Below are 18,925 nucleotides of genomic sequence, written 5' to 3'. Positions count from 1 at the left end.
CATTGCAGCTGAATTCCATACATATCTGATCTATACCAACATACAAAAGAGGCCTAGGTCAGATTTGAAAAATTCATAACAGCACTGTTCACACTGAAACGGAAAAAAAACAATACAGGACAAATACGTGCAAAAATAAAAATCGGAAATGACCAGCAGTGTGAACAAGGCCTCTTGTTTCCCACAGGTCAGGCATCTATTTGTGGTGGCAGCGGCAAACACTTTATGTACATAATTATATACATATTTATATAATATTTACATATTTATATAATATGTAACTACAAGCTCCATTCACAGACAGTCCCATTGCTTTTATGAGCGGCCGAGCGAGTCAAAAGCCCAAAAAATATATATATATAAATATATATAGGTGTGGGAAAAATCACAAGACTACTTCGTCTCTACAGAACTGTTTCATGAGGGGTTCCCTCAATCATCAGGAGATTTTTAATGGAAGCATTCACATACAATGGTTTATATAGGGCACAGAGTGGGTGGGTACAGGCAGGCGTAGGGGCATGATGATTGGCTCATGTGTTACCTAGGAGGTGTTTCCGTCTGTGGCGGCATGTTGAAATGATTTCACTGCGCTTGTTGAGGGATGATAGATCTGGATGATATATAATAAACAGTTTCTCTTTTAAGCATAGGTTGCATCTTTTATTACCACTGTTGTAAGGTGTGCTGGATGCAAGATGCAATTGCTTTGTTGTGGTTTGAAATGATTTGTTGTATGTTATTCATACAGCTGTAGCTCAATTTAAATTGAGCTACAGCTGTATGAATAACATACAACAAAGCAATTGCAAAAGGACTGCCTACCCCCAGACTAAACGACTCTGAAACCAATGAGGAATGTAACTGTCGCAAGAAACCTGATTGCCCTCTCAACGGAGGGTGCTTACAGACATCAGTCGTTTACCAAGCAAAGGTGACACGCAAGGACATTAACACATCCGACACGTACGTAGGATTAACCGAAGGAGCGTTCAAAACAAGATGGAATAATCACAACGCCTCCTTTAGAAACCAGACTTTGCGGAATTCTACAGAACTCAGCAAACACATTTGGAACCTCAAAGACAATAATGTTGAATATTCAATAACATGGCAAATTCTTGCATCCAGCACACCTTACAACAGTGGTAATAAAAGATGCAACCTATGCTTAAAAGAGAAGCTGTTTATTATATATCATCCAGATCTATCATCCCTTAACAAACGCAGTGAAATCATTTCAACATGCCGCCACAGACGGAAAAACCTCCTAGGTAACACATGAGCCAATCATCATGCCCCTACGCCTGCTTGTACCCACCCACTCTGTGCCCTATATAAACCATTGTATGTGAATGCTTCCATTAAAATCTCCTGATGATTGAGGGAACCCCTCATGAAACAGTTCTGTAGAGACGAAGTAGTCTTGTGATTTTTCCCACACCTACATATTGCACTCTACCACGGTATCGAGCAATATTCTCTGGTTTATCAAATCAAGATATATAAATATATATATATTTTTTTTTTTGTTTGTTTTTGTTTTTTTGTTGTTTTATTTTGTTGCGGCCGTAATTTTTTCTTGGCGGGCCGCAACCAATAAATGAATGTGTGGAAAACCCTTCTGTATCATTCGGACCAACCAGAGAAGAGTACCAGTTACAGCAAAGAAAAAATGTGTGTTGATAACCATAGAACTACAAAACGGTCAACCTATTACACTGGGAGGTGGGGTATATGATGCTTACTACTTTTAACTAGCCTCTTTCTCCCTACATAATAGACTACATTGTTAAAATCAGGCAAAAGCAAGTAATTTTGTGTGAATGCTATGAGGCATTCACACATTTTTTAGTAAGCATGTTAACTTGTTTTTTTTTATTGAGTGTTATGAATGTTAAAATGTTGCTCATTCATCACTAGTACAGTTCATAAAGACTTTATGAAGGCATCCGTTTGGGGACAGATGAGTTCTATCTGCATACTTTTAAAATAAGCAAATCAGATGTTGGCTCATCATGCTGGGAATCGCAAGGCACATCCCAATAAGATACACCATTCATGGCTAAAAATAACGATAACCTCTAAATATGGCAATGCTATGATTGGGTGAAATATATAAAGTCAGTCACCATATTTTGCAGCATAATTTACCAGAGTAAATTAGTTTTAGTCCAAGTGCTATTTAAAAGTAAAAAACACAACATCTCATGTCTCAAGTACTTTAGATCATTCAAATAATTAGAAACCGAAATATAAATAAAACAATAGCTCTCACTGGGCAGTTTTCTTTTCCGAGTTTAGGGTTTTGGTGTCTCTCAGCTTGTGTCCATCCGCTAAATGAGTCCAATTTCTCAAATAGTTCGGCTCTAAATTAGCATCCTACAACCCATGGAAACATCCTTAAAGTTAAAGTACCAATGATTGTCACACACTCACACACACACACTAAGTGTGGTGAAATCTGTCCTCTAATCAGATCGTGTTCGGTTTTTGAAAAGTCGGACTAACACAACTGGATCTCTTGGAATATTTATTCCTTCAGGAGAGTTCCTTCAGGAAAATTAACATTTTCAGCACTATCCCATTCAAGATCAGACAAACATTACAGGGAGACAGAACAGGATCGCTGACGGGTCTGCCGACTTCCGACTTCCCTTACAAAAAAGGTGAGATACAGGTAAACAGGGGGTGGGGGGTAAATAGGAGAAAAAATAAAATAAAATAAAATTTAAAAAAAATCGGTCTAAGCCTGGGCCTCTGGAGAGAGGGTCCAGACTGAGTCCAAGGGGGAAAAAAAAAACTCATAGCAATAGTACACATCCCTCTTACATGTGTGTAAGAGGGAAAAATCATTAAAGAACATTAAAGAATACAAAGGACCTGAAAGACATTAAAGCAGCAGAGCTGATACAACCAGCCACTTCTACATACAGCTATGAATACAAAGTAAAAGAAACATATACACTGTGGTGGCCTCTGCGGTGTTCCAACCCATCGTCTGCTGGGGTGGAGAGAGTATGGCCAGAGACAAGAGCAGTCCCAACAAAGCAACCAAGAGAGCCGACTCCACTTTCGGCCGACACCCAACTCTCGGCCAGTGTCCAGTCCGCATGGATGAGCGAGGATATGTCCAAGAAGACTGAGGTGTCCAATACCTGCTTATTTAGCCAAGACACTGTGAAGCTTGTCTGTCCCGGCGCTCAGTGCCAGCTCCGCAGATGTATGTGGGTGTTGAAATTGTGTTTTTGTTTTGTTGTTTGTCCATGCCTGGTGCAATTCTATGTGCGCAAAATTATTTGTTGCAAATTTTTAGGTTTTTTGTTTTGTTCAACTTTTATAGCTGTGTGTGGAATTGGCTCTGCTAAAGTGGCATCTGGTTGCATCAGCTCTTTGTCTTTTATTGTGTCTTATGTTCTCTATTTTATTTGATAATTCCCTTTTGTTTTCATGTGTTTTATCTTATTTTTGCAGACTTTTTCTATCTACACTGCAACCACCTAATTTCCCCATTGTGGGATAAATATTAGTCTGTCCATCCATGTTGCCTGTGAGGCTGTACTGTGTCTACGTCACACTCTTTGATATTGTAGATTTTTTTATAATCATAGTCACTGTCCTTGCATGCGAGATGAACCTGATTTTTCTGGATGACCCTTCTATAAGCCCCTTCACATAAAACTGACAACACTGAACAAGCATGTGCAAATAGACAGATAGCTATAAAATAAGGTGCATTGTAAAGAAATGGGGAATACAAACATTTTCCTGGACAGCAGTGCGGTCATTACACTTTAAAGTACATTTGTTATTGATTTTTATTTTTTGATAGAATTTAGCAGGTACTTTAGGACACAAGTGCCCGAGCTTTTTGGCATATGAGCTTTCTCTTGGCTAACTGTTATGCTTTCAGTTACGAACAAAGATCCGGTTTACGAGTCTCCTCACCAACAGTTGGCATACCAAATCAATCAATCAATCGTTTAATTATATAGCCCTAAACCACAAGTGTCTCAAAGGGCTGCACAAACCACTACGACATCCTCGGAAGAACCCACATAAGGGCAAGGAAACTCACACCCAGTGGGACGTCGGTGACAATGATGACTATGAGAAACCCCCCCCACACACACACACTTGGGGAAATGCCACAGTGGACCCTGTTTAGATGCAAGCAAGACAACATGTCTTACTTGCTGGCAGTAGCTTAACATCTTAAGGCCCAAGCTGTTTGTTTACATGCTTTTTTATTTCTCTTTGCCATTTGGGCTTATTGGACCCTAATTAGAATAACAAATAAGAATCATCTTTTTATATGCTGTACTTATAGTTTATAAGTAACAAACATGTACTTCATGTTTTGTGACATGCTAATTCTTATTTTTACACTTTTTTTTCCAAATTCCATTGTGTGTTATACTCTTCTGACAACACCAGATGGCAGTATAAGTGTCCATATAAGCGGCCATAAGACCCCAATTTAGTAGTGTACACGATTTTGGAAATAACAGCTAAAAGGTGTTGTCCACACATGTGGCCACCAAGGCCTTTAGAGGTTTAAATGCTAGAGATGTACAAAACTTTATTTTTCCAACCATGTTTAGTGTGAAGGACAGTGCTGAGAAGATGTAGTGGATGGTAGTCACAGTGTGTAACAGATTTGGTGAAGCAGTTTGAGAGGATAATAACTTAGTCTGCACCATACCAAAACATAATGTGTCTGTAATCCTAGCCATGCACATTGGAATTATATCTAAATGGCGGACATTTGTCCATAAAAAGTAGTTTTGTAGTATATTCTACTGTATTGTTTTTCATAAAAAATATTTCTCATCTGATGGTTTGTTTTTTTTCTTAAACGGCATGTTATATGTACAAAATGGTGTTGTGGGGGCCTAAGCACCAATTTAATTTTAATGGTAGACTTTGCAATATGAGTTTTTCAAGGTATGAGCTTAACCAATTACATTTGTATAACTGTATTCGTTACAGCCCATGGTTTTCAAAGTGTGCAGCAGGCTTACCACAGTAGCCAGGAAAACAAAAAGAAAAAAACTCTTACTGAGATAGCGTTGACCAGAATGATTTTTACTCCCTATGGAGGCAAGAGTACGTGCTGACCAGAAAATTCAAGAAAATTATTCATTCTGTGAGTTGGGGAGGTCAAAACAGTAATACAGTGTGCCATACTTTGAAAATGCCTAGTTCATGCCATTTCTAAAGTATTCAAAGACACCACAGACAGCAAAGATATACAATAACAAACTGCTCCGGCAGCCTAACCTGACTCTCGCCAGATCCTTGTAGTTCGCGGACCTCAACACAAGGATCTGTGCTCAAAGGCATTGAAAAACTCCTTCCAGAGAGCAAAAAATAATGAACCAATTAGGATCGCTGGGCAGGATTTCATGAGTGTGACGCAGCGCCGAAGAGACTGTTTCAAACAACATTGGCGTCACGGAGCGAGGAGTCACGTGCTGACATTGATTCTGCTATTGCAATAGTTTTGCGACATCGATCGAATATTAATTATTTAAAAGATGAACAAAGAACGGTTTTGAAGGCATTTATTGGTGGCAAGGAAGTTTTGACTCTTCTTCTGACCGGGTTTGGATTTCCCAGCACCGCTCTCATCAGCGTCACGGGTTGATTTCGATGTGAGTGGTTGAAGTAGCACGTCAATCAAGATAACGGACAAGCGGTTTATCCAATTAGATACAAAGATTTTTTTTTTTTTTTTTTTACAAGGCCCCGCCTTCTGAAATATATCTCCTATTTTGAGAACTCCCAGATCAATGTGTGGAGCTCAGCGAACGACAAGGATCTGGTGAGTCAGGTTACTGGCAGCCTGCTATAGACCTGCAATTAACCACAACTCCAATTGCATCGTAGAAGTGTAACAATTCATTGACAATAACATTTTTGCCAACAAATTCCTTTGTTAATAATAGTCGGTGATATCGTCGTTGATATTTTTCAAAACGAAAACAAACCAGTCTGTGCGACTGATTTTCTGGCGGAAACACATTGGCAAAAACACTGGGGTTAAAAACATAGCATACATTTCACCCGAAACATGTCAAAGTAGGCCTCACTTTTTATTGTAGTACGTCTTTGACGCAGGAGCATTTGAAGCGGAGGCTTGTCAGACATGTGGAGGATGTGTTAGTCTCTTCAGTATGATAGTTAGCTTCTAGTAGGCCTGGGCGACAGATAGGTTCCATCGATTAATTACATTTTTTTTTTTTATGCAGATGATTTTAAAAAATGTAAAATTATATATTTTTTCTCTTTTTGCTCCAGCGTACTTTTTGCCTCCAGGAGCTTCCGTCGTGTCCTCCTTATTTCCTCCGCAGAGATTCACACAACTAGCAAAACATAACTAATGCCAACACAAAGGAAAGCAAGAGGTTTGTTCCAAAGAAAAGAAAAGTTTTGTCACAAGTCTGTTTTTCAGCAACAGTTGTGGAAAAAATGACTACACACTGCAAAGTTTATTTTAAAAAAAACAGGTAGAAGCAAAACAAATCTATTTCAGCGTCTGAAACTGAAGCCTCCAACCGAGTGTGTAAAATTCAACGCTTTATGAGGCGAACAAGACCACAACAACAAACAAACTCCTGTTAAAAAGCAGCTTCATGTGGTGAAATCATTTACATCAGGTAAGTATGAGAGAGAAGCGTGTATCCACTTACTGAAAGTACTATAGTCTTCTCAATGCTTTACTTGATTATTTATTTGCATACAATGTACATTACTACATATTTATTTACGGAATTATTTTTTTTCAGGGCAGAAGTTTTAAGTTTGCACATTATAATTTGCATGCAATACTACATTTTACTATATGTTGTTTTTGTTTTGTTTTATTGCTGCTGATCTGACTATTTTTATTTACATACAAATTTATACTTCGTTTTTATTGGCACTTTGCCTGTCCTTGCTATTTGTGTATGCGCCATAATCGATTAGTTTTTATTAGCACTTTACCTGTCCTTGCTATTTGTGTATGCGCCATAATCGATTAGTTTTTATTAGCCCTTTACCTGTCATTGCTATTTGTGTATGCGCCATAATCGATTAGTTTTTATTAGCACTTTACCTGTCCTTGCTTTTTGTGTGTGCGCCATAATCAGATAAGTCGACAAATCGTTAAGATAGTCAATGACTAATCGACTATCAAACTAGTCGTTTCTTGCCGAACTATTGTAGTTCAATGAATTGTATTAACGTCTCTTTTCATATGTCAATTGTCTCCTAACAATTACAGACGTCAAAGGGTTTCAGTCCTGCATTTAAACTAGTTTCACGAGGGGGGAAAGCTATCATACGCTCAGTGACGCAGTAGAATCACTGGGCGTGATAAACAAATAGTCAACTTCAAGAGTTCTCTTGGGTGGAAAGCTTTACCTGTTCCCGAAAATGTTAAAGGAATGACACACAATTTAATCAATTTCACAGGACATGAGTCCCAACTTTAGCTTAAATGACACAACATTGGGGCTCCTCTGTCTGCCTGGTGTAATAAAGCAATGCCTGAGTTTGTTTCTTCTCTGCAGGGGGTGGAATGACCGGGCAATAAAGACAGCTCTTAACTTTTTTTTAACCATTTACTGAAAAAATGAAAGGATGCAATGGGCCACTTTGAAACTTTTGTATAATGGAAATTATTATGTAAATTGTTTTACGTATTCTATAAAGACAATATTTTTAGTTAGTTGCTGTTTTCTCTCATTCCTACAATGTGCAGCAAGCGGGCCCTTACAAAAAACACAAACAAGCCTGGTTTATGTTGACCATCAAAACAATGTCTCTTAGGCCATGCGCACAGGAACAGATGCATGTTGCCTTAAACGGGACAAGGGTGTCAAATCAAGTGATAATTGTTCCCAGTTCCTGAATTGAATGTGTAGCATTTCGACATACTAAATACATACAAATACATATCACAGCAACATAATGCCTTTATTTATTTTACAGAAAAAAGCAATTTGTATTATTTTTCAAGTAGGATATAGAGACCACACAAATCCACTCCTCATTAGGTCAGCATTATTAAAACCAAAAGGAATTGTAGAATTGCATAATCTATTAGTGATGTTCAAAGCTAGAAATAAAAGTTCTGCCGAAGGACTAACAAAAGTTATTTGTGTTCACGTCTGATGATGAAAATCACAGAAGGCCATATAACTTCAAACATCCAAGAGTGTGAAAGCATGGAATTCTCTAAAGAAAGACTTAAAAAGTTGCAAGAATATTTTTGCATTCAAACGGTTACAAAAAGAGACAACTGGCATTCTATCAAACTAATTTTTATTTTTGATTGGACGTGTCATTGTGAAAAGGCTTAAACGAAAATTTTAAAAGTATGTTGGAGTTAGAGTGTTGGTGGGGGGAACAGTGATAAAGTAATCTAAAAATAATTTGTGCTAAAAAGGGGGCAGATAAATATAAGAATATTATTCTTCCATTTTCTCCTTTCTGATCATGGAAATGTATAAGAAACAAAACAATGAAAGTGTGAACTGTACATGGCTTGTACATATGCACTTTTTTGAAAGGAATAAAAAGAAATGATGATGACATACTAAGCCAGTGTTTTTCAACCACTGTGCGGCGGACGGCACACCGGTGTGCCGTGAAATAACAGTCTGGTGTGCCGTGGGAGATTATGTCATTTCACCTGGCTGGGTTAAAAGCATTTTTTGCAAACCAGTAGCTATAAACCGCAAACAATGTGCCGTTGTTGAGTGTCTGTGGTGTCTAGAGCTCGGCAGAGTAACCGTGTAATACTCTTCCATATCAGTAGGTGGCAGCAGGTATCTAATTGCTTTGTAAACGTCAGGAACGACAATGATGGTTTGTTGTGACCCCAATATGCAGACGACAGCAGGAAGCAGTGTGAAGGTAAAGTAAAAATAAACAAAAGGCGAGTGCCGTTAAGAAAAAGCATTGACGCTTAGGGAAGGCTAAGCAAAAAAAATAAAAACTGAATCAGAGTCAGAAAAAAGAATGCTGGACGACAGCAAAAACTTGCAGCGTGCGGAGCAGGTAAGTCGTCCACAAAGTACATCCGAACATGACATGACAATCAGCATTGTCAACACAAAGAAAGATAGCGTCCACACAACCTACATATTCTTGATTGTTAAAACAAAGCAGGTGTGGGAAATAGCGCTCAAAGGAAGACATGAAACTAGGGCTGGGCTATATATCGATATTCTTGATTGCTAAAACAAAGCAGGTGTGGGAAATAGCACTCAAAGGAAGACATGAAACTAGGGCTGGGCTATATATCGATATTCTTGATTGCTAAAACAAAGCAGGTGTGGGAAATAGCGCTCAAAGGAAGACATGAAACTAGGGCTGGGCTATATATCGATATACGCGATATATCGCGGGTTTGTCTCTGTGCAATAGAAAATGACTATATCGTGATATTCGAGTATACGTTGTCACGCAGCTGCTTTTAGCTGCCGGCATTACACTACAGGCTCTTATTTACTCTTTCTTGTCTCTCATTCTCACGGAGACATAAAACAAGCGCACTTTCTTACATACGTCACATACGTATATGCCCTCGAGGAAGAGAGAGGTAGTAGCTTGGGTAACGTTAGCTGTGATGCTAGCGGAGCCATGTGAGTGGTAATACGAGAAAAAGAAGGTGCGAATCTGGTAACAAATGAAGGAAGAAATATTCCCAAGAAAAACCAAAAGTAGCATTACTGCTAATATGTAGCATCATTTGAAAAGTCACCTGCTAATAACTGTTTAATAAATACAGTTTTGGTCAATTGACTTAGTTGTGATTTCCTTCTCTGCATGAAAGTTTAAAATGAGTATGTATTAATGCAGTATGAAGAAGAATGTTTTAATGTAGACGCATAGAATCATTATACTGCTGTGATTATATGTATCAAGTGTTCATTCAAGGCTAAGGCAAAATATCGAGAGATATATCGTGTATCGCGATATGGCGTAAAAATATCGAGATATTAAAAAAAGCCCATATCGCCCAGCCCTAGTTTGTTGTGACCCCGATATGTAGACGACAGCAGGAGGCAGCGTACAGGTAAAGCAAAAATAAACAAAAGTCGAGTGCCGCTAAGAAAAAGCCTTGACGCTGAGGGAACGCTATGCAAAAAAACTAAAACCTGAACTGTCTGCAAAGTAAAAAAAAACAATGCTGGACGACGGCAAAAACTTACAGCGTGTGGAGCAGAGACGGCGTCCACAAAGTACATCCGAACATGACATCAATCAATCAATCAATCAATGTTTATTTATATAGCCCCAAATCACAAATGTCTCAAAGGACTGCACAAATCATTACGACTACAACATCCTCGGAAGAACCCACAAAAGGGCAAGGAAAACCCACACCCAGTGGGCAGAGAGAATTCACATCCAGTGGGACGCCAGTGACAATGCTGACTATGAGAAACCTTGGAGAGGACCTCAGATGTGGGCAAACCCCCCTCTCTAGGGGACCGAAAGCAATGGATGTCGAGCGGGTCTAACATGATACTGTGAAAGTTCAATCCATAGTGGCTCCAACACAGCCGCGAAAGTTCAGTTCAAGCGGATCCAAGACAGCAGCGAGAGTCCCGTCCACAGGAAACCATCTCAAGCGGATCAGCAGCGTAGAGACGTCCCCAACCGATACAGGCGAGCGGTCCATCCTGGGTCCCGACATGACAATCAACAATGTCCCCACAAAGAAAGATAGCGTCAGCACAACTTGCATATTCTTGATTGCTTAAACAAAGCAGGTGCGGGAAATAGCGTTCAAAGGAAGACATGAAACTGCTACAGGAAAACACCAACAAAACAGAAAAAAGCCACCAAAATAGGAGCGCAAGACAAGAACTAAAACAATACACAGAGGCAAACAGCTAAAAACTCAAAATAAGTCATGGCGTAATGTTGAGACAAGAGCTATTGTGATGAAAAGAATAGAATAGAGTTTTATTGTCATTATTGCATGGAACAGGTTCAAAGACAACAACATTTGAGCAGATCCCCTAAGGTGCATACACAATTTGGTAATATAAATAGTAAAAAAAAAGACAGAAAAGAAGATATGTATCTATGTATATGTATATATATCCACACACATGCATATATATACATATACACATAACACTAGTGCACATTAAAAGTTAAAGTAACAATGATTTTCACACACACACTAGGTGTGGTGAAATTTGTCCTCTGCCTTTGACCCATCCCCTTGATCACCCCCTGGGAAGTGAGGGGAGCAGTGGGCAGCAGCGTTGCCGCGCCCGGGAATCATTTTATGGTGATTTGCCCCCAATTCCAGCCCTTGATGCTGAGTGCCAAGCAGGGAGGTAATAGGTCCCATTTCTATAGTCTTTGGTATGACTCGGCCGGGGTTTGAACTCACAACCTACCGATCTCTGGGCGGACACTCTAATCACTTGGCCACTGAGTAATAAATTTAAAAATAAAAAGACATGACACATGAGGACATGATGGCCACATTGTGTCCATAACCACAACCATAACCAACCATTGCATGGTTGGTTATGGTTTGTATTAATATCAAACAACTGCGAGAATGACTTTTTACTGTCAATCGACTGCTGAGTTTCATTTTTTTACGTTTTCTGCTGGTGGTGTGCATCCGGATTTTTTCAAATAAAAAAAATATTGCCTTTGCTCAAAAAGGTTGAAAAACACTGTACTAAGCAGTAGGGGTGTGGGGAAAAATCGATTCGAATCACGATTCTCACGTTGTGCGATTCAGAATCGATTCTCTTTTTTTTTTTTTTATAAATCGATTCCAAAAAAAAAAAAAAGTACTTTTTTTTTTATCAAGCCAACAAATAATCCTCCATTTCCTACCGCTGATTCCCTTTGGGGTCGCGGAGGGCGCTGGTGCCTATCTCGGCTACAATCGGGCAGAAGGCGAAGTACACCCTGGACAAGTCCCCACCACATCGCAGGGCCAACATGAGTGTGAATGTTGTCCAACAAACCAATACCATAACAATGCAATCCTATTCCAAAACCAAACCTGACCCAGCAACACTCAGAACTGCAATAAACAGAGCAATTGAGAGGAGACACAAACACGACACAGAACAAACCAAAAGTAGTGGACAAAAAAAAGGATTATTATCAGAAACAGTATCAATATTAGTTATGATTTCATCTTAGCAGTGATTAAAAATCCCTCATTGACATTATCATTAGACATGTATGAAAATTTAAAAAAAAGAACAATAGTGTCACAGTGGCTTACACTTGCATGGCATCTCATAAGCTTGACAACACACTGTGTCCAATGTTTTCACAAAGATAAAATAAGTCATATTTTTGGTTCGTTTAATAGTTAAAACAAATTTACATTATTGCAATCAGTTGATAAAACATTGCCTTTTAAAATTATAGAAGCTTTTTTAAAATAATCTACTACTCTGCTAGCATGTCGGCAGACTGGGGTAGATCCTGCTGAAATCCTATGCGTTGAATGAATACTAGGGGTGTAACCGTACACAAAAATTTCGGTTCGGTACGTACCTCGGTTCAGATGTCACGGTTCGGTTCATTTTCGGTAAAGTAATACAACAACAAAATGTAAATTTTTCGATTATTTATTTAACAAATTTCCTAAATCTTCCACCAAAAATATTTTTCTTAATGGAATATTTGATGTGAAGTAATCGTAAACTTGTATAGGTCAATAATTCATAGTAACATTTTGATTCAATATTATGTTTTGAGCAATGACAGTTTGAAAGAAAAAAAAAACAGCTTTATTAGTCAATGTTGCAACTTTTTCTAAATTACATTTAGCCTTTAAGCTTTTTTATTTCACTTTTGATTATGTTTTTGTTTATTTCAATAGTATTTTTAGAATGTGCCGTGGGCCTTTAAAACATTAGCTGTGGGCCGCAAATGGCATCCGGGGCACACTTTTGACACCCCTGCTATAGATAATAAAAACTAACATCTGATAAATCTATGGGTAAAAAGCAGAGCCTGGCGACACATGCGCGTTTATCATAACTCTCTCGCTCTCTCTGTCTCTGCCCCTCACTCACGAATGTTGCTGCGGGCACTTTTTTTTTTTTTTTTTTTACCCCTTCTTAACCCTGAACGTACATTGGAAATACACGCAACTCTAACTTAAAATGCCGGACATTCGAGGCATTTAAGAAACTCCACCTGGACAGCCCCGCAAAGAGGACATATCCCGTGAAAAGAGGAGGTGTGGTCAGACTTTTATTAGTAGATTGCACAGTACAGTACATATTTTGTACAATTGACCACTAATTGGTAACACCCGAATAAGTTTTTCAACTTGTTCAAGTCGGGGTCCACGTAAATCAATTCATGGTGCCTCGTGTGCATTGTTTACACCAGTGGTTCTCAAATGGGGGTACGCGTACCCCTGGGGGTGCTTGAAGGTATGCCAAGAGGTACGTGAGATTTTAAAAAAATATTCTAAAAATAGCAACAATTCAAAAATCCTTTATAAATATATTTATTGAATAATACTTCAACAAAATATGATTGTAAGTTCATAAACTGTGAAAATAAATGCAACAATGCAATATTCAGTGTGGACAGCTAGATTTTTTTGTGGACATGTTCCATAAATATTTATGTCAAAGATTTCTTTTTTTGTGAAGAAATGTTTAGAATTAAGTTCATGAATCCAGATGGATCTCTATTACAATCCCCAAAGAGGGCACTTTTCGTTGTACTTGTGCAATGACAATAAAGACCTATCCTATCCTAAGTTGATGATTACTTCTATGTGTAGAAATCTTTATTTATAATTAAATCGCTTGTTTATTTTTCAACAAGTTTTTAAGTTATTTTTTCCAAATAGTTCAAGAAAGACCACTACAAATGAGCAATATTTTGCACTGTTATACAATTAAATTAATCAGAAACTGATGACATAGTGCTGTATTTTACTTCTTTATCTCTTTTTGTTCAACCAAAAATGTTTTGCTCTGATTAGGGGGTACTTGAATTAAAAAAAAAGTTCACAGGGGGTACATCACTGAAAAAAGGTTGAGAACCACTGGTTTACACAACGTGCGGTGCGGTACACCTCCGAACCGAAACGCCCGTACCGAAACGGTTCATTCATTAGGGGTGTACCGTTACACCCCTAATGAATACAGAATTGTTTTGAATCGGAAAAATATAGTTTTTGAATCGAGAATCGCGTTGAATCGGAAAAAAAAATCGATATATAATAGGGCTGGGCGATATATCAATATATACGATATATCGCTGGTTTGTCTCCGTGTGATATAGAAAATGACTATACCGTAATATTTGAGTATACATTCTCACACAGGACTTTTAGCTGCGGGCGTACACAACCATAATTTGTCAAGTGTGGGGGGGGAAGCTATAAAAAGTAGCATTACTGCAAATATGTAGCATCATTTGAAAAGTCACTCACTAGAGAATGAAGAGAATTTCAGAACCTTAGTAACATACCACATAGTCAAGGACGAATACTATTTGATTTCCTATTATGCAGCTCATTTTTATTTGACACTTAAAATGTCTCTGACAATCTTGCACTTTATGTTTTGGAAATGACTTGAATGTTTAGATTAGATTAGATTAGATAGTAATTTACTTATTCCGTCAGGAGAGTTCCTTCAGGAAAATTACAATTTTCAGCACAATCCCATTTAAGATCAAACAAACATTGCAGGGAGACAGAACAGGATCGCTGACGGGTCTGCCGGCTTCCAGCGCCCCTTACAAAAAAGATGACATACAGGTAAACAAGGGGGGATGGTACAAAAAAAAAATAGAAGATTAAAATAAAAGGAAAAAAAAAAAAATAGTTTGTACCATTGCTTAATAACTTTAATAAATACACTTTTGGTCAATTGACTTAGTTGTGATTTCCCTCTCTGCATGAAAGTTTAAAAGTAGCATATATGAATGCAGTATGAAGAAGAATGTTTTAATGTAGACACATAGAATCATCATACTGTTGTGATTATATGCATCAAGTGTTCATTCAAGGCTAAGGCAAAATATTGTAATGTACATCATATAACGCGATATGGCCTAAAAATATTGCGATATTAAAGGCCTACTGAAAGCCACTACTACCAACCACGCAGTCTGATAGTTTATATATCAATGATGAAATATTAACATTGCAACACATGCCAATACGGCCTTCTTAGTTTACTAAATTGCAATTTTAAATTTCCCGCAAAGTGTCCTGTTGAAAACGCTGCGGAATGATGACAAGTACACGTGGCGTCACGTACTGTTAGGAAATACTAGCACTGCCCACACAGATAGCTAAAACTCGTCTGCTTTAACCTCAAAATTACACAGTATTTTGGACATCTGTGTTGATGAATCTTTTGCAATTTGTTCAATTAATAATGGAGAAGTCAAAGTAGAAAGATGGAGTTGGGAAGCTTTAGCCTTTAGCCACACAAACACACGGTGATTCCTTGTTTAAAATTCCCGGAGGTGAAACTTTACTATGGATCAGAGCGGTCAAGCGAACATGGATCCCGACCAAATGTCAACCAGCAGTTTTCGGTGAGAAAATTGTCGTAAAAAGTCGCCACTTACCGGAGATCAGCTGAGCTTGTGCCGTCCGTACAGCTGCCGTCGACTACCATCAGACACTGGCGTCAACACACCCTTCCGACTATCAGGTACTATTAAACTCACTAAAACACTAGCAACCCAATAGAAATATAAAGGGATTTCCAAGAATTATCCTAGTAAATGTGTCTAAAACCATCTGAATCCGTCCCAATGCAATCGCGTTTTGTTTTTTTTAACTTGATTTATTTATTTATTTTTTCTAGTACGTCGTTATCAATAACCTCAAAAATGAATCTTTCACTCCCTTTTTAGACCAGTTGATCTGCTGTTTCTTTTCTTTTTCTTCTATGTCCCACTCTCCCCTGTGGAGGGGGTCCGGTCCGATCCGGTGGCCATGTACTGCTTGCCTGTGTATCGGCTGGGGACATCTCTGCGCTGCTGATCCGCCTCGACATCTCTGCGCTGCTGATCCGCCTCCGCTTGGGATGGTTTCCTGCTGGCTCCGCTGTGAACGGGACTCTCGCTGCTGTGTTGGATCCATTGTGGATTGAACTTTCACAGTATCATGTTAGACCCGCTCGACATCCATTGCTTTCCTCCTCTCTAAGGTTCTCATAGTCATTATTGTCACAGACGTCCCACTGGATCATTATTGTCACCGATGTCCCACTGGGTGTGAGTTTTCCTTGCCCTTATGTGGGCCTACCGAGGATGTCGTGGTGGTTTGTGCAGCCCTTTGAGACACTAGTGATTTAGGGCTATATAAGTAAACATTGATTGATTGATTGATTGATTGATCCTCGCTCAAATTAATGGGGAAATTGTCATTTTCTCGGTCCGAATAGCTCTTTTGTTGGAGGCTCCCATTAAAAACAATGTGAGGATGTGAGGAGCTATCAACGGGTGACGTCATTGTCTGCGACTTCTGGTAAAGGCAGGGCTTTTCTGTTAGCAACCAAAAGTTGCGAACTTTATCGTGGATGTTCTCTACTAAATCCTTTCAGCAAAAAAATGGCAATATCGCGAAATGATTAAGTATGACACATAGAATGGACCTGCTATCCCCGTTTAAATAAGACAATCTCATTTCAGTAGGCCTTTAAAAAGGCAATATCGCCCAGCCCTAATATATAATGGAATCGTAACCCCAAGAATCGATATTGAATCGAATCGTGGGACACCCAAAGATTCGCAGCCCTACTAAGCAGCGTCAGAATGGCGACTTTTGAGCATGGACTGTTGCTACCAAACGGGACAAACAGGGAGGAGGGAGGGGGAAGCAAACAATGCCTGAGAAGCATCTGCGTCTGTAGCTCCCCGAAGCCAGATGGCTCACTCCTGCAAGACAATAAACTGCAACCCCACGCCATGAACTTAACTTCAATGTGACACGGCAAGACACAATAAAGCAAAACAGCAACAAAACAACAAACGTTGACACAAAGGCATGCAAATCACACTTCAAACGGGACTCCGCTCTGTAACCTCCGCTAAGTTGAACTGTGGATCCGCAGCGCCTGATAAGTGACCGAGTGGTTTTTCAACTTTACAACTCACTATCGAACACAACTATATAACTTGCGCGATCTTATCTTGACCTCGCTGGCGACTTGTGCGCAGCGTGAAGACGATTCATTGCCGGCTTTAATGAAGTTTGAGCCCCGCTAATCGGTTAGTTAGCTTGTCGCCCCGCGGTGAGATCAAAGAACAGAGTCCGTCAATGTTGTAAAGGTGCGCGGCGGAGCAAATAAACAGACAAAAGTTGACACAAACAACACTTCATTTCCACAATAAAGACCGCTTGTGTGAATACATCGAAGATATATATTGCATGTACCTCTATTTCGAAGTCGGGGAGGTTGAAGGCTGCCCTGAACAGCGAACAGAAGTGAGCTATGGCGGGGACTTCCCACCAACACTGCACTTCTTCCACAGAAACTCTACATCCTTGGGACATTTTCCGACTGTTTCGTTGCTCACATTAGAAAGTGAAGAAAAAGGCGGCGTGGCGGTGAAAAAAAAAGTGGAATAAAACACTTGTTAGAAATCCGACAGGAGTCGCTGGTGTCGTCCACGTCCTGTCGCTGCCATTGCCAGTCAATCTGTTTGATTTGCTCCCAGCAGACTTGAACAGACGGACGGACCGTACCATTGTTCGTCATAGAGAGGGGGTGGCACGTCGTTGGCGCTTTCGGTTCGACTACAAATAAGCATATTTGTTGCTTGATTTTTCAAATATGCCAGCAAATACCGATTTTACTTCAAGTTTCATTCAGTTTTGGTGATTTAATGCAAGTATTTCCAATTGCTGGGAGACTATACAAAACCGATTACCCGTTTCCTTGAATAGTACCGTCTCCGTTTAAAGGGAATGTTTTGAATTGTGAAACGATGAATAACGATTTAAGTGACGATGTGTCGGTTTGTTTAAGAAGTTATTACTTTTTTCAGTAATTGGCAATGTCTTACTTCTAATCAAAGTGTATTGCTGTTACAATTTGGGATTTTTTTTACGACAACAACAACAACGCTGATGAAGGATAATCCCCAAAGCACAACAAGTTGTCAGGCACACGGTCACCTAAATTTAGTAAACAATCCCCTTAAAGGCTTTGCCTATTGTGCGACACAGGGGCGCCCTCTATCGGTTGCAAGCAGGTAGTGAACCTTGTAAAAAATTAAAATAATACTAATTAAAAAAAAAAAATATATATATATATATATATATATATATATGTATATGTACCCGTGATCTTACCCTTTCGGTCATCAATCAATCAATCAATGTTTATTTATATAGCCCCAAATCACAAATGTCTCAAAGGACTGCACAAATCATTACGACTACAACATCCTCGGAAGAACCCACAAAAGGGCAAGGAAAACTCACACCCAGTGGGCAGGGAGAATTCACATCCAGTGGGACGCCAGTGACAATGCTGACTATGAGAAACCTTGGAGAGGACCTCAGATGTGGGCAACCTCCCCCCTTTAGGGGACCTAAAGCAATGGATGTCGAGCGGGTCTAACATGATACTGTGAAAGTTCAATCCATAGTGGCTCCAACACAGCCGCGAGAGTTCAGTTCAAGCGGATCCAAGACAGCAGCGAGAGTCCCGTCCACAGGAGACCATCTCAAGCGGAGGCGGATCAGCAGCGTAGAGATGTCCCCAACCGATACAGGCAAGCGGTCCATCCTGGGTCTCGACTCTGGACAGCCAGTACTTCATCCATGGTCATCGGACCGGACCCCCTCCACAAGGGAGGGGGGGACATAGGAGAAATAAAAGAAGCGGCAGATCAACTGGTCTAAAAAGGAGGTCTATTTAAAGGCTAGAGTATA

At 39.4% G+C, this 18,925-nt stretch overlaps 1 protein-coding gene across 1 annotated transcript in view; it reads right to left on the bottom strand.

Moving 5' to 3' along the window:
- LOC133563687 (chromatin remodeling regulator CECR2) overlaps window positions 1–17,673 on the bottom strand; it is a 98,837-nt gene extending 81,164 nt beyond the window's left edge. The window contains exon 1 of the mRNA XM_061917973.1: window positions 17,420–17,673. Coding sequence (XP_061773957.1) covers window positions 17,420–17,539 — 120 coding nt within the window. The 5' untranslated portion in view covers window positions 17,540–17,673. The remainder of the gene's footprint in view (window positions 1–17,419) is intronic.
- Between the last annotated feature and the right edge of the window lie 1,252 nt (window positions 17,674–18,925).

This window comes from Nerophis ophidion, linkage group LG12 (assembly GCF_033978795.1).
Source record: "Nerophis ophidion isolate RoL-2023_Sa linkage group LG12, RoL_Noph_v1.0, whole genome shotgun sequence".
Taxonomy (NCBI): Eukaryota; Metazoa; Chordata; class Actinopteri; order Syngnathiformes; family Syngnathidae; genus Nerophis; species Nerophis ophidion.
This window is presented reverse-complemented; position numbering and strand designations above follow the sequence as displayed.